This window comes from Podarcis erhardii, assembly GCF_964252035.2.
Source record: "Podarcis erhardii genome assembly, chromosome: 7".
Lineage (NCBI taxonomy): Eukaryota > Metazoa > Chordata > Lepidosauria > Squamata > Lacertidae > Podarcis > Podarcis erhardii.
The window spans coordinates 64,845,696-64,860,512 of record NC_138511.1 but is presented as its reverse complement, the minus strand read 5'-3'; the positions used below and the strand labels follow the sequence as shown (position 1 = coordinate 64,860,512).

General features: G+C 44.9%; 1 protein-coding gene across 2 annotated transcripts; it reads left to right on the top strand.

Moving 5' to 3' along the window:
• Nucleotides 1–3,391: 3,391 nt before the first annotated feature.
• Nucleotides 3,392–14,817, top strand: HMGCL (3-hydroxy-3-methylglutaryl-CoA lyase). Of its 2 annotated transcripts, none has more exons than XM_081872005.1 (9): nt 3,392–3,535; nt 6,287–6,370; nt 8,344–8,451; nt 9,080–9,175; nt 10,589–10,737; nt 11,256–11,319; nt 12,278–12,466; nt 13,365–13,490; nt 14,530–14,817. In XM_081872005.1, exons 1-9 carry the CDS (start codon nt 3,500–3,502, stop codon nt 14,629–14,631), a joined length of 954 nt encoding a protein of 317 aa, XP_081728131.1. In that variant the 5' UTR covers nt 3,392–3,499; the 3' UTR covers nt 14,632–14,817. The 2 variants fall into 2 exon arrangements, with proteins under 2 accessions (XP_081728131.1, XP_081728130.1); XM_081872004.1 differs by lacking the exon at nt 3,392–3,535 and adding an exon at nt 5,158–5,269.

Sequence of the window (14,817 nt, the reverse complement as noted above, 5' to 3'; positions counted from 1 at the left end):
CACCTGAAGCAGAAATTGTGGTTTGTTTCAGTCTCAGCATACCCTGATCTGTAGCCAAGGTTTGTCCTTGGCTTACTGATGATGCTTTGTTAGAGCAAAAGAAACCATGATTCCTGGCTTAGCGTTACCTCCAAATCTGGGGTCATGGTTTGTTTTGCCCTAATGCTACGCCAGGGATAATGGTTTGGGTCCACTTGCAGGAAAGGGACAAAAGCAGCTCTGAAAAGCACATTCCAGCAAACCATTGTCTGGTATACTGTGACATGCAAACTTAGGCCATTGATTAGAGGCAAAATGAGCAGAGCTCAGCAATTGATCTCAGTTGAATTAGAGCAGGTCTCCCATTTATGTATCGCTTTACACAGGAGTCACAAAGCAGTTTCCAGAGACAACAGCATACAATTGACAATAAAAAAAAATCAAAATGAAACAGATATATGAAGTATAAAACAAAATAACTATATTAAGTGTTCATTCACAAAAATCACTCAAAAACATGAATAACTGCCCCATCCAGTAAGTATGAACACCAAAAATATATGTCCAAAACATAGACCATTAGTATTATGAGGTACTAATTAGAACTTTGAAAGCTTCTGAAAAGTGTTTTGCTTGGAAGTGGAAAGGAGACGCCTTGTATCTAAGTTCACAAACCAGCAAAGTCCAATGGGAGGGAACACAGAATTAACTAGAATCACTGGTAACAAGCCATCAATACATTACAGCTGTGGGGCAATAGATAATTAAATGCCAGATTTTGGTGCAGTGATTTGAGGGGAACAAAACAACGTTGTTCTTGGCAGTGATGATATGACCTTCATGTTTTCAGAATTGTGTAAGTTCATCTCTTGCAAAAAGTGGAACATGAGCCCATGTAGAACAGGGAAAGGACTCTCTTAGAATGGGTTTCAAGGTCTAGACTTACAAATCAATTAAGAATTCACTTGTAAATAAGAAAAGTAGCTGGTCCCTCACTTGCCTATCTCATTCATTCTATTGATGAAGAGTTAATGCTATCCTGAAACATCCAGTTAATTCATATTGCTGCATATGGCATTAAGTGCCTTTTCCACAGGCATGGCTGGCAAAATTTAGAAACTTTCACCATTGGCTGCTCATCTCACCCCGTTTTTCCTTAGTTAGTCCCTTCCCTTATGTCAAGGGTAGCAAATCTGGTGCCCTCCAGATGTTGGACTTGAACATCCTTGACAACCGGTCATGCTAGCTGTGACTGATGGAAGTTGTAGTCCAACATCAGGAGGATACCATGTTGGCTAACCCTTCCATAGCATATAAACTTACCTTCTAAATGAATAAACATACAAGATGGGGAATATGATTGCAGGACCTTTTACCCCGTTGCTTGAGGGATGTTCTTGTGCTCCGGAAATACAAGCTAATCATGCAGTTGAGGGCAAATGTGGCTCTGAGTGAAGGGTATGAGTAATTGGGGTTGAAATGTTGACCCACATCCCTGATGGATGTGGGATCTGTGGCACTACAGATGTTAGTCCTGCTCCCATCTGCACCAGCCAGTTGAGGGTGATGGAACTTGTAGCTGGGCAACATCTGCAGGACTACAGGTTCTCCGTCTCTGCTGCAAGGGGTATGTAGCAGTCAACTGCATTCTGCCACCCCCACTATGGCCTCTAGACTACGATCAAGCAATGCAGTAAATCCCAGCAGGTTTAAGGAGTGTGTTGCAGTTGCTTAGCAACTATAACAGGTGATTTCCTCACCTCCATCATATGGCCTATCATGACAAAATACGACAGACAGTATATTTCAAAGGGAAACTCGTACGGTGCAACTCTGTAAACGAATGACTTTAAATCAGATGTTTAAATTTTATATATATATATATATATATATATATATATATATATATATATATATATGCAGGTTTTGGTGTCCTCGGGTGTCTTCCCGTGTAAAAGTTGGGGTGTCTAGGCGACGTTTCGACGAGGTCTCACTCGTCATCTTCAGGCTGGTGCTTTCGGCTTCTTGTTACTGGAACAGAGCAGGATCTCAGTGTTTGAGTTCCTATAAATACTGTAGAGGGGGTGTGGTGTATAGCCTCCAATGTTCTGGGCAGAGAGGAAGTTCCCAGGCTAGTGTGCCTTTTCTTCTTTTGTTCCTTAATTACTTGAGAGATATCTTGAGTGATTTCTTGAGTGATATCCTGAGTACCACTTAGGTGGGTCATTAGGTGTGGATTAGTTGCTAAAGTCTTTGTGTCTTGACCTCTTGAACTTTGTGAAGAGTTTTCCTGAGAAGATGGCTGTACTGTACTTAGTTGTGCTCTGGCTTGGCTTCGTGTATAGGGGCGAGCTGTGGTTTTGTGGCTTGTGTCAGCCACATATATAAAACCAAACAGCTAGATTGAACCACGTGATATGAGTGGTCCTCCTGATGTGTTATTCTGCAATGTATCGATCACAGTGCCTTTTTTGTTTTTCATATCTGATTTCAAATGTTGGTTTTGCAAAAAGAATAAAACATTGGAATTGAAGTAAAAGCATTGCATGATCAGAATATATGGCATTGCAACAGGTGAGGTTTGGAAGCAAAATGGGTAAGAACTTGGGAAGAGGTAGGCAGCCATTAGAACTGGCTTGTGAGAATGCCCTTTGTGGTGTCCAGTTTTTCTGCACATAAAATGCAGCTTTTCAGTTATCCTGTGGAATAATAATAATAATACCACACTTAATCACCATCTTAGTATTATTACCTCCATAATAGATAAGCATAGGATGAGAGAATAGGGGATTTATCTAGGACTTAGCAGCTCACAGCATGGACACAGGCTCTTGAGAAAGCCAAGGAGACACCAGAGAGGTGCCATTGTTTTATTCCAATACTTTTCAGAGGTATCCATTACCTCTGAGGCAAAGGAAATCCTCTCCCAACCCTTTAGTTACCTTCAATCATTTCTAAAATGATTTTTAACACGTTCAAGGGGAAAGACCTATGCGTGTTCCAAAGAAAGGTGGTTTCCAATGAACATCCTGGTTCAATAATTAATTGCAGTGCTGTGAAGTAACAGTCAACCTCAAAAGCTCAAGCTCAGTGCCAGTTAGGGAGATCCAAAAAATGCAATTGATGTCATCTGTCTCCTGGCTTGGGACATTGGCAAATAGCTTTTGGCATTGATCATCCCTTGCAACATACTGAGGAAAATGCCACGATGCTAAAATGCTGAGTATATACTGGGCATACAAACTCTCTTGGCACTGGGTTGCAACCATTGTGAACTTTGGTGGGAGGGAGGAGAATAGTAACACACCTTTTTGCTTCATTCCATAGACCCTTGGGTGAAGGGAATATCTCAAGTAAATAAAATTGGCAGTTTTAGAGCCAAAACAAATAGCTCTTATCTTAGAGCCACAGGCTTCTGTTGCTTTAGTGGTATAAATGCACATAAGGCAGTGCTGCAAGTCACCCGTGCAGGCCAAGCTAAGTCAAACCCCTGTGTGAGCAGGAGACACCAGAGTGCAAAATGGGACCTTTACGAAGAGGAAGCCTGATGGGACAGGTATACTTTTCAAAAATGGGTGCAAATAGTATGTGTAATGAGTTGTTTCAGCTATTAGAAAAAATCATGGTTATCTCTTGTATCTTCTATGCACACTTGAGAATTCGGGTACACCTGAAGAAGGATGCATAGTACCATGCTGTATAGGTTGGGGTTTTTTTTTTTTTTTGAAGGCCACTATAAATATGTTAGGCTGATAAGTGTAGCAAGCAAAATGAGGTGTAATTGATTATGTGTCATTACATTGCTTTCTTCAGCCTCTTAGTTGTGAAGAACACAAAGCAGGGCAGAAAGGTGGGATCAGGTATTTGGAAAGGATTTTCAGGTACGAGCAGCAGCAGTTGAGAGTGGTCAAAAGCCATGTAGGGCTGCCGTCCCTATTGTGCATAAGCTCAGATTGTTGGCAGGAAACCTCATAGTAACCATGTGACGAATGCTAAGAGGTGGGGAAGTTATGGGGCAGAGAGATAACAGGCTTGACCAGGAAGAGCTTTGAAGGTGAGGGCTTTGCTTCGGATGTTGAGGTTCAAGCATACCTCAAATATGCAAAAATGTGAAACTGATGGGGAATTCTTTTATGGCGCAGTATTCTATCCATGTTGCTTGTGTGTCGTGCTTACCTTTGTCAAAAACGGTCCTTGTTATGCTTGTATGAGTCTGGTGTGATTTTATAGATACAGAGAGCCGGATTTAGGTTTGATGAGGCCCTAAGCTACTGAAGGTAATGGGGCCTTTATATGTCCAGCTGTCCTTTGTCAACAACAAATTGTCACTGTGTTTTGTGTTGAATATATGCTATATGGTAATTTATGGACCCAATAGGTATCTAAAGCCATTTCCACATAACAAATAGGAGCCTACACAACACAAAACAATGTTGCTGTAGGTTTTATTTGTCTTTTATCTTATATTTCGGAAATGTACATCGGTTTTTTTTCCTTTTAGTTTTTTTGGGGGGGCCAAGAGAGTGGGGCCCTAAGCTATAGCTTGTTTAGCTTATAGGTAAATCCGGCACAGAGCTCTAACAGTTGTAGCCGGTCAGAAAATACAGGAAGCGCCTATTCCCTTCTTGAAAGCCTCCCAGGGCCAACGCCTGCTTGGAGGCAGCAGCTACTAATGCCAAGAGCAGGCATAGGCAAACTCCAGCCCTCCAGATGTTCGCGACTACAATTCCCATCATCCCTGACCACTGGTCCTGTTAGCTAGGGATCATGGGAACTGTAGTCCCAAACATCTGAAGGGCCGGCGTTTGCCTATGCCTGGCCAAGAGGATGTCTGCCACGATGGGCATTTCGCCTAATTCATCAAAGCACTTCTTACGCTGTCCTCTCAAGCTCTGGTTCTGGATGCCGCACTCTCAGCTGCGCGGCGGCGCCAGCCACTGCTACTCCGCCAAGGGCGAGGGAGGCACTCTGCACATGCTCAGGCTCAAGCGCAAAGGGCATAAAACAAACCGCCCCCCTCCCGTGGCGGGGTCTCCCATCCTCGGCCACTTTTCCCCAAGCGGACAGGCAGAGATTCACCAGGTGAAGCCCTGCCCGCACTCCTGGGAAGGCGAACGCGCCAGCGCCGCCCACTCCGCCGCACGCGCATCGAGGGAATCGGGTCACGTGGAGGAACAAAGCCCTCCCGCCGTCACGTGACCTGCTTCTAGTCGCGGAGTCTCGCTGGAGAAGTGGCGACATGGTGGCGGCCAAGCGGGCGCTCCCGCGGCTGGTGGCTTCGCTGCGGCCGGTGAGCGGGAGAGCAGAGCTGGGGCGGGTCCAGGCTGGGAAGTGGGACGTTGCTGCTTCGGGCGCTGCGGTTGTGGCGGCTCTCCGTGGGGAGCCGTGTCCCTAAGCTGCCCTGGCAGCTGCTATGGGGTGGCCTGCGAACGGCAGGGACTACCTCCAGATGTTTTCTACATCGTCCCCAGACAGGCTGCTTGTAGGGCCTGTGGGGAGGGCACGCTTCAGGTTAGGTGTTGCGCTGCAACCTCCCGAGCTCCACCAGCTGCAGCCTGGTGTGCAAGATAAACACTTGCAAAGGCTCGCAGATTGAGACTGGCGAGAGCAAGAATTGCACTTTTGCCGGAGAATGGTAGAGGTCCGTTTCGTTTGCAAGTTCTCCAGAAAACCAAAGACCACCAGTCCCAAAGGTTTTTACTAACTTGTGAATCACTGAATAAGAACATGTTTTACGGATGTATGTATGTACAGGAATATAGGTTTTTTTTAATGATGCACTTACCCAGGGTTCTCTGGGGAAATACATGAATAAAGTGCTGTGAGGCATGAGGAATCATTTGGAGGTCGGCTTATAGTCCTTTCACGCACAAATCCATTCCACTTTAAGCTTTCTTCATTTCAGGATACTAGGATTCCCACCCCTCTCCGGGATGTAAGGGATGACATTTTGTTGTTGCTGTTCTGAAACAATTGAGAGTCCTTGCTGATCTACTATAAATCTGTCAGAGATCTACCAGTACTGTAGATCATTGTCTACATTCTGCCCACCCTTCCAAAAATGCTAGAAGGGCAGATGTCAAGCTTAGTTGAATCTACTCTATATTTTGGTTTTTGCCCTCTGTGAATTGGTTTTAACCCCTATGAATTTGTCCTGAACCCCATTTAAAGCCATCCAAATCGGGGACCATCGCTACATCCTTTTATTAATTATTCATTAGGCATGTTGACCGATAAGAACATTGTGAAAATGTATTGTTCATCCCAGTTGTAAATAAATAAATTTATCATTTTTCCCCCTCTACAGCTCAGCTCAACAACAGCTGGTACGCTTCCCAAATATGTGAAAATAGTTGAGGTTGGTCCAAGAGATGGCTTGCAAAATGAAAAGGTAAATGACTCCTGATAAGCTATTTGTCTTGTTCCTGAAATCTACAATAATTTGTTCTCATGAACCTGCTCTTTCAACATCTGCGCTATTTTGATTTTGCTGCCAACTAGAACATGGGTCACAGCTCAAAAATTCCATCCTCACCCTTTCATCCTACTTTGTCTGTTTCTGGCAATTCCTGTATATTGATCACTAGAAATGCATCAGTCCAGGCTGGTGGGTCACATTAGACTCACCTCAGAGACTTAGGCCTGGGCAAACTGCAGTCTCATTTGTTCATTTCAATACAGCAGCTTATATAAATTAAATCAGTCTGTGAGATGGGTACATCCTACTGAACAGATGATGCAAAGATGCCATGGACCATCATAAGGAGCACCTGGAGAGATAACATTTCATAACATGCTCTAATCTAACATTTTGTGATCTTTGTTGCATTTCATCAGATTCATATGAGCATGCACAGTAGTATGTATAATGTTTGCACGCTCTGGGTTGAAAAGCACTCCGCATTACACAGACCTTGATAGTTTCAGTTTTTAAGGATTTAAGGCGGCATTGTGATCAGGAGATTGGCACCCTAATGAGTGATGCTGACAATAACATTTAGTATTTATGTCCCTCTTTCTTTGCTCAAAATGCTTTTGCATACCTTATCTTTGTTCAAACAGCAAACATGTAAGGTAGGTCAGTGGTGTCGTACCCATATTACAAATGGGAGATTGAGGCTCAGAGAATAGTTTGCCGAAGGCTACTTCCATAGCAGAGGCAAGATTTGAACTGGGCACTTCCTGGGTCATAGCAAGCTTAGCTCCTTAGCCACTACATTTTACCAGCTCTTGCCTTGAAATGGCACAATTCAGAAATATCGAAGGATTTCTGTACTAGGAGGAGAAGCTGCAAGAGCCCGGCCTGGAGTCAGAATTGTCCTGTCTGCCTCTGGCTTCAGTGGCTTTGCAGCTTGTAGGATGTGTATGGTTTTGTTTATGCCTGTGAACCATATCTTGGAAGTTCCATTGGGGGATTTTAGCAGTCTTACCTGCACCCCATAGAGATACTGACTTCATAAAGGCATAATGAAAAATCCTGTTGGAATACCAAGAATACGTCCCCATCAGGCCAGTGGTCTGTCTAGCCCCACACCCAGATATTCCCAAGTGGCCAACACAGTGCCCCTGAAAAGCCCACGGGAGAGCCTCTCCTGCTGCTTTTGCTTCACAGAAACTGGTATTCAGAGGCATAATGCTTCTAAACTGGAAGGTTGCCTATTGGCATCTTGACTAGCAGCCATTGATAGACCACTTCTCCTCTCTGAATTTCTCCGATCCTCTTCTAAAGCTATTTAATCATTGCAGGTAGCCAACTAGGTAAAACAGTATAAGTTCTGACCTACGGTAACTGTGGAGAGAGAGGGAAAAATATCTCCCAATACACAAAGTCAGAGCCAGGGAGTTTGTTTAAGGCTTGACGTGAATGTTTACCCATTGCAAAGTCTGTCCAGCGTTACCACGTTGCAAAACAGGAAATCTTTGTCCCTCTGGCAGGCTGTGTGGTGCGCAATACTCACAGTGATGCAAAATTGACTAACAGTGTCAGCTCCACTGAGTTCAGTGTAGCCGGTTCTTACGTATTTATTGTTTATTATAATAGGAGATTTTTAGTCTTCTCCATTCTCAAAAGCTCAAGGTCAGATGCAGTTTAAAAATTAAAGAAATGCAAAAAGGTTGTGGTAATTCATCTGTCTGTAAAAAATAATAATAAGATAATTGTATAAGGATCCCAGCCATTTCCACTCCCTTGTCTCCAATAAGAGACATCCTTCTTGCCTTCCAGTTTGTGATCCTCCACCTCAGTGGCCTTCCCCAACCCTTCGAAGCCACTTTTGTTCTACTTCAGGGAAGGGTTTGATTAGACTTTCTGGAAGGGATTGTGGAATTGTTACAAGTGGGAAATGTGTTTCTCTCTTTTTGTAGAACATCGTCCCCACCCATGTGAAAATTGACTTAATCAACATGCTGTCGGAAACGGGTCTTTCGGTCATAGAAGCTACCAGCTTTGTGTCTCCCAAATGGATTCCTCAGGTCAGTATGGGTGAGCCTCAAATTCACGTTCCTGACGTGTCTCATAGTGGGTTGCAGTAAAGAGAGTGGCTCCCTGCTTCTCCCGTAACCTTGTTGGGTGGCTTAGATAAATTACTGTGTCTCAACTTGGTTTCTTTCACAGCCTGCGTTTGCATATAGGTAATTCCAAACTATAGTTTAGTGCAGGTCTGGGAAGCTGGGAGCTACACTCTGATTCTCAGGACTCCCCCCCCCCCCCCGCCCCCAGGGCTGCTAAGCGTAATGTGGCTATGCAGCAGTTTAACACAGCAGCATGCAGAGGGGGTTGTTTCTATTATAAAAAGTTTCTGATCTTCATAGATTACTGAGCATTGTTCTCAAAGCCGCCTGTTATTGTAAAACGTTGTTCAGAAAGCTAGAGTCCCTCTTTAAAAACCAGCTAATAATGGAAGCAGAGCTTGTAAGAGGATCCTGCTTTTCATTGAGGAAATTCTGTCAACAGTTTAAAAATAATTTTCATTTGCCGCCTAACAATCCTATTCCTTTTTCTCATTTTGATCTGCCAGGGTTTGGAAGCTTTAAGGTGCTCCCCTCTTTTGCAGTGGAAAATTAAAATCCTGTCTTTTACGTTCTTCGTTTTGCAACTTAGATGGCTGATCATACTGAAGTCATGCAAGGGATTCGGAAGGTTCCTGGGATCAGCTACCCGGTTTTGACTCCCAACCTCAAAGGCTTCCAAGCAGCGGTAAGGAAGATGGCAGTGCAGGAGCTCTGAGGTCATGGCTTTAGTAGTGAGAAATACACAACTATGACTATAATTTCATATCCTGTTCCAGGTATGGTGCACCTGGACAGGCAGCTCATTTATTTAAATAGAGGAGGCACATCTCTCCCCCCCCCCGCCCGAATTGAACTCATTGAAGGTGCTTGTATATGTAAAAACCTGTAGGCCATGCTGGGGAAAGCCTCTCCAGCATCACAGGAATCTCAATTAGCTGAATGTAGCCTTGAATCGAGTCAACTAGACCCATTTTGGTACGATTTTTGTACATTATTTATTTGTTGATTGTATTGATGAGTCAGTTTTTTCCAGAAAGGTGAACTCAGGGTGACTTACAAATAAACGAGTGAAAAGAAGAATAAACACAACCTAAAATGCTTGTGCCTGTAATACGTATAATAGATCAGATCCACCCCACTAAAACAGAGGTCCCCTACCCTGCACCTTGCAAAGGCTTTCACTGCTGCTGCTCCAGGCAGGTGTCCCAGACCCTAAGCTTTTTTTAAATAACAACCCAGTCTCTATTCCTCATAGGAAGAAAGTTTGGGGACAAAATGTTCAGGTACCTTCTAATCAGTTTCTGTGAAATGAGAGCGAGTGTGATGTTGCCACCTGGTGCTGCGAAATGCCCTCTGTTATTAAAGAGCAACATCATTTATACGTGTAGAATCAATATTATGTGATCTCCACAACCAGGAGCAGCCGGACATAGCTGACTTCCCATGGTTAGCATAAAGTTGTTGGGGAGGTACCATGCTTTTCCGTCTGTAAGATGCCCCCGTGTATAAAACTACCCCTCAAATTTTAGAAAAAGGGAGTAGATTGCTCAGAGTTGTTGAGCTTTTTTTGCCAAAATTCGCTCACCCACACGCGATGCGAAGTCAGCCAGCCTCCCGTCTGTCCCATCGCCAGCAGAAGCTGCCAATCGCCCACCCAACTGCCGGGGTGTCAGCCAATCAACACCACCCATTGATGCAGCAACCAATAACATGCACAATAGTGACTGACAGCTGCGGCAGCAACCAATCAAACATCCACCCTTATGCACTACCCATGTATAAGACAACCCCCACTTTTTAGTATGATTTTTAAAGAAATAAACACAGTCTTATACACGGAAAAGTACAGTAAATAATTTTGTGTTATGCCATGCTGCCCCTAGCCATTTTGTGACTGGCCCCCCACAGCGCTTCTCAACATTCAAAAAGTGCCCCCAATCCAAAAAGGTTGGCGACCCCTGCGTTAAAAGATAAGCAGAAAATCAAGATTGCTTGCAGTCACCACCTGAGTTTGAAAATTAAATTGTTGTCACTCACCAGCACCTGCGTTCACTTATCAGAGGGAGTGATATATAGGGCATATTCCCTGTATTGGCAGGTGGCAGCAGGAGCTAAGGAGGTGTCAATCTTCGGGGCAGCATCAGAACTTTTCACAAAGAAGAACATCAACTGTTCCATTGAGGAGAGTCTGGACAGATTCAGTGACGTCCTGAGTGCAGCTAAAGAAACCAGTATCCCGGTCCGAGGGTAAGCTTTAGGGCCATGTGCTAACTGAGGTGTTGAGCGTTCCTCTCTACCTGCTAATCTACCGTGATTTATTTATTATTGTTACATTTACAAATGGGCTGGTGAAGCTTGGGAGAGGGGAGGGGATTCAGAACCAAAATACTGGATCGTCTCTGAGATGGCCTGAAGGAGCTTTCCATAATGCGGTCCTGATAAGCCATAATTGGGGATGTGGCCATCGGTTGCTGTCTTCCATGTACATGAGGAAACAGCTGCCGTTCCCCAATAGGTGAGCAAGGGAGCTCTTCACATTTTATGTGATGGAGTGAAGATTCTGGTGTACATAACAGGCTGTGGTGAGGTTTTCATTCCACAGGCTTGGCCGTAAATCCCTAGGAGCTATTCTTATTCTGCAAATGATTTATAGGTCACGTGTGAGGCCGGTGGTCTGAGGCTGCCGTTCTGGTTGTGTAAAAGGCATTTGAAACTCCTGCATGTATTGGGTATAATAATGCCTGTTCTTTCCCCTCTGCATGCAGGTATGTCTCCTGTGTCCTTGGCTGCCCATATGAAGGCAAGATTTCTCCTGCTAAAGTAGCAGAAGTGAGTATATGTTGCAGTTGGATGTTGTGGCATCCATTGTGCACCCAGCATCAATACTGAAAGGCATTTGTGGGCGGTGGTGGCCTTCTATCTTTGATATTCTTGGTAACCTCAGTCACACATAAGCACTGCGTGTTGCAGCTGCCGTCGTTTCAGTGCTCAGTGCAAGGTGAAAAAAGCAAAAGGCGCCTTTTTCGAGAAGGAATTGCACTTTGCAAAGAGCATAGGGCTGCCATCCCAAATGGCAGCCCTGTATTAAGTTGGTGTGTGTATATATGTGATATAGGCACACACACACACACCCCATTCACCTTGCACTGTGTTCTGACAGCAGTGCAGGGATGGGAAGAACCCAGTACTGGGCCAGGTGAAAGAATGGGTTGACTTAGTAAAAGGCAGCTGCATGTATTTTATCCTCACCACCAGCAGCCAACAATGTGAAGAGCAGGAAAACGCACACTGTAATAGGACATGGGGTGAATGGAAGTATATGTTATGCAACGGGAAGATGGAACTCAGCCAGGGGCTCTCGCTTTTTGCATTGTCCCTGTGCTCTTTACATTGTGTAGCTCAAACTTTAAATGGTAGGTCTGCATGGGAAGCACAGTAGTAGAACACATGCTTTGCTGCGCAGAAAGTCACAGATTCGGTCCCTACCCTCTCCAAGTAGGTCTGGGGACAACCCTGTCTGAGATCCCGTAGAGCCACTGCCACTCACTCTAAACCAGGGTTTCCCAAACGTGGGTCTCCAGCAGTTTTTGGACTACAACTCCCATCATCCCTACCTAGTAGGACCTGTGGTCAGGGATGATGGGAATTGTAGTCCAAAAACAGCTGGAGACCTAAAGTTTGGGAAACTGCTCTAAACAACACTGAGCTAGACGGGCCGGTGGTCTGAGTTGGTGTCAGGCAGCTTTGTGTGTTGGAAATTCTGTAAATGTTCTGTTCTCTGCTGCAGGTTTCAAAGAAAATGTATGCCATGGGGTGCTACGAGATTTCCCTTGGTGATACCATTGGCGTTGGGACCCCCGGCAACATGAAGGACATGCTCTCTGCTGTCATGAAGGAGGTTCCTCTTGGAGCCCTGGCTGTCCACTGCCATGACACTTACGGGCAGGCACTCGCCAACACGCTGGTAGCGCTTCAGGTGACTTCCTCGCTGGTTTCATAGCTCAAGACATAATTCACTAAAATGGGTGGCGCCCAATCCACATGCTAGCCACGAACAAGCCCTGGTCATTGGCCAATCTTGCCTGGGATAGAGATTTTGTTTTTATTTTGACAGTTTATGTATCGCTTAATTGGAATTGCCTATAAGCCATGTACAAGAAACTCAGTACAGTGCAGATAAAAATCAATTGAAACAAACAAAAGATTAGACTTCTGTTAAAATGAATGAATGGAATGAAAAGCAGTCTTCAGTAGTAAGTAGTAACAAAGAGGGGACCTGTCTGACCTCAGCTGGAAGGAAGTTCTATAAAATCGGGTCCTCTGAATGCACAGCTCCTGGCACATATAAGCTGTGCATCTGAGCCATGAGGGACCACTAACAGTGACTCTCCAAAGAGCTCAGTGACCTGGAATGGATAAAAGGGTCCCTGGGGCATGTTTTGGCCCCACAAAAGGCATTCGGACTACATATAAAACAGGATCCATGCAGAAGGAATGCTCTTAGGAGCCTTTCCAGCATACGTCCACCTTCCCCAAATCATACAAGAATTTCTGATACCCTGGAAGAAAGGGAGGTGACCTATTTTATTTTATTTTTGCAAAAGAAAAGGGAGGCAGAACCCCTTACCTGGATTTTCAGTCTAATTCAGTGATGGGAAACCTGTGGCTTTCCCAGTTGTTGGCTCACAGCTCCCCTCATCCCTGGCCATTGGCCATGCTAGCTGGGGCTTATGAGAGCCAGGAACCACCCACATCAAAAGGGCCACCGGTTCCACATCCCTGGTCTAGTTAATCAGCCCATAAGTTGCTATTTCACTGCTATTTCACGGACCAGGCAGGACGTTTCCTTAGAACGGCTCTGCTTCTGTTCACAGATGGGCGTGAATGTGGTCGATTCCTCAGTCGCTGGCCTTGGCGGCTGCCCCTATGCCCAAGGAGCATCTGGGAATGTGGCCACAGAAGACATGGTGTACATGCTCAACGGTCTTGGCATCCACACTGTAAGTACTTGGTCATAGGAGGGGGACACACTTGTCTTGGGTTTGGGAGTTAGTACAAGGCACGTTTGTCTTTATTTTGCTTTGATAGAGATGGGTGTCTGTGGCCCTCGTTGGCTGATTAGCTGCTATTGTATTTGATGTCTCTCCCAACTAGAGCATCCAGCCGAGCTTTATCTGCCACTGTGTGTCAAGTTGTATATGTGTTGGAAACAGGTTGTCTGAAGTTTTCCACTGCATGAGGTCACTGCATGACTTGCCTCAAAATTATATTCTTCTGAGTAAGAGATGTATCTTTGGTCACCTTCATACCATCCATTTAAAGCACTCCTATGCCACTTTTAAGTCCATCCCCACCCCCAACAAATCCTGGGAACTGAATTTTGTTAGGGGTGTGCATAGTTGTCAGATGTAGCTTTGTGGGGGAAAATTGTTGTTTAGTCGTTTAGTCATTTCCGACTCTTTGTGACCCTCTGGACCAGAGCACGCCAGGCACTTCTGTCTTCCACTGCCTCCCGCAGTTTGGTCAGACTCATGCTGGTAGCTTCGAGAACACTGTCCAACCATCTCGTCCTCTGTCGTCCCCTTCTCCTTGTGCCCTCCATCTTTCCCAACATTGGGGTCTTTTCCAGAGAGTCTTCTCTTCTCATGGTGGGGGAAATAGGGGTCTCCTAATGGGCTCTGTTAACAAACTACATTTCCCTGGATACTTTGACGGAAGCCATCGTTGTTAACATGGTATAGGAGTACTTTAAATTAATGGTGTGGATGTGACCTCTGAGGAAGAGCACATGTTTTTGGGTGTAGAAGGTCTTGGGTTCAATTCTCTGCATCTCCCCTTTTTTAAAAAAAAGAAAGAAAGAAAGTGGGAGGACCTCAGTTTACTGGGCTGGAAAGACCAGTGTCTAAATCTTTGGATAGCAGCTGACAGTCCAAAGAGCAGGGCAGTACTAGACTAGATGGACAAATGATCTGACGTCATCTAATGCAGCTTTGTATGTACAAGTAAGCAGCTGTGTCTCTCTTCTTCTTCCCTATGAAGGGTGTGGACCTCACAAAACTTCTGGACGCAGGAACCTTTATTTGCAAGGCGCTGAACAGGAGGACCAATTCGAAAGTGGCACAGGCCTCCTGCAAACTGTGAAGCAGAGCAGCGCCTTTACGGGACTTGTTGGAAGCAAAACTACAAGCGACACTCTGGAATCTGCCATGTTTGCACTTGGTCTCCTCTCCTAACTTTATTTAAGCACTCTCCGGACTCGACGGCAGGAAGATGAGTCAGCCAAATTTTACCCTGAAAAGAGACATTAAAAAAAAGTAGTCTAAAGCA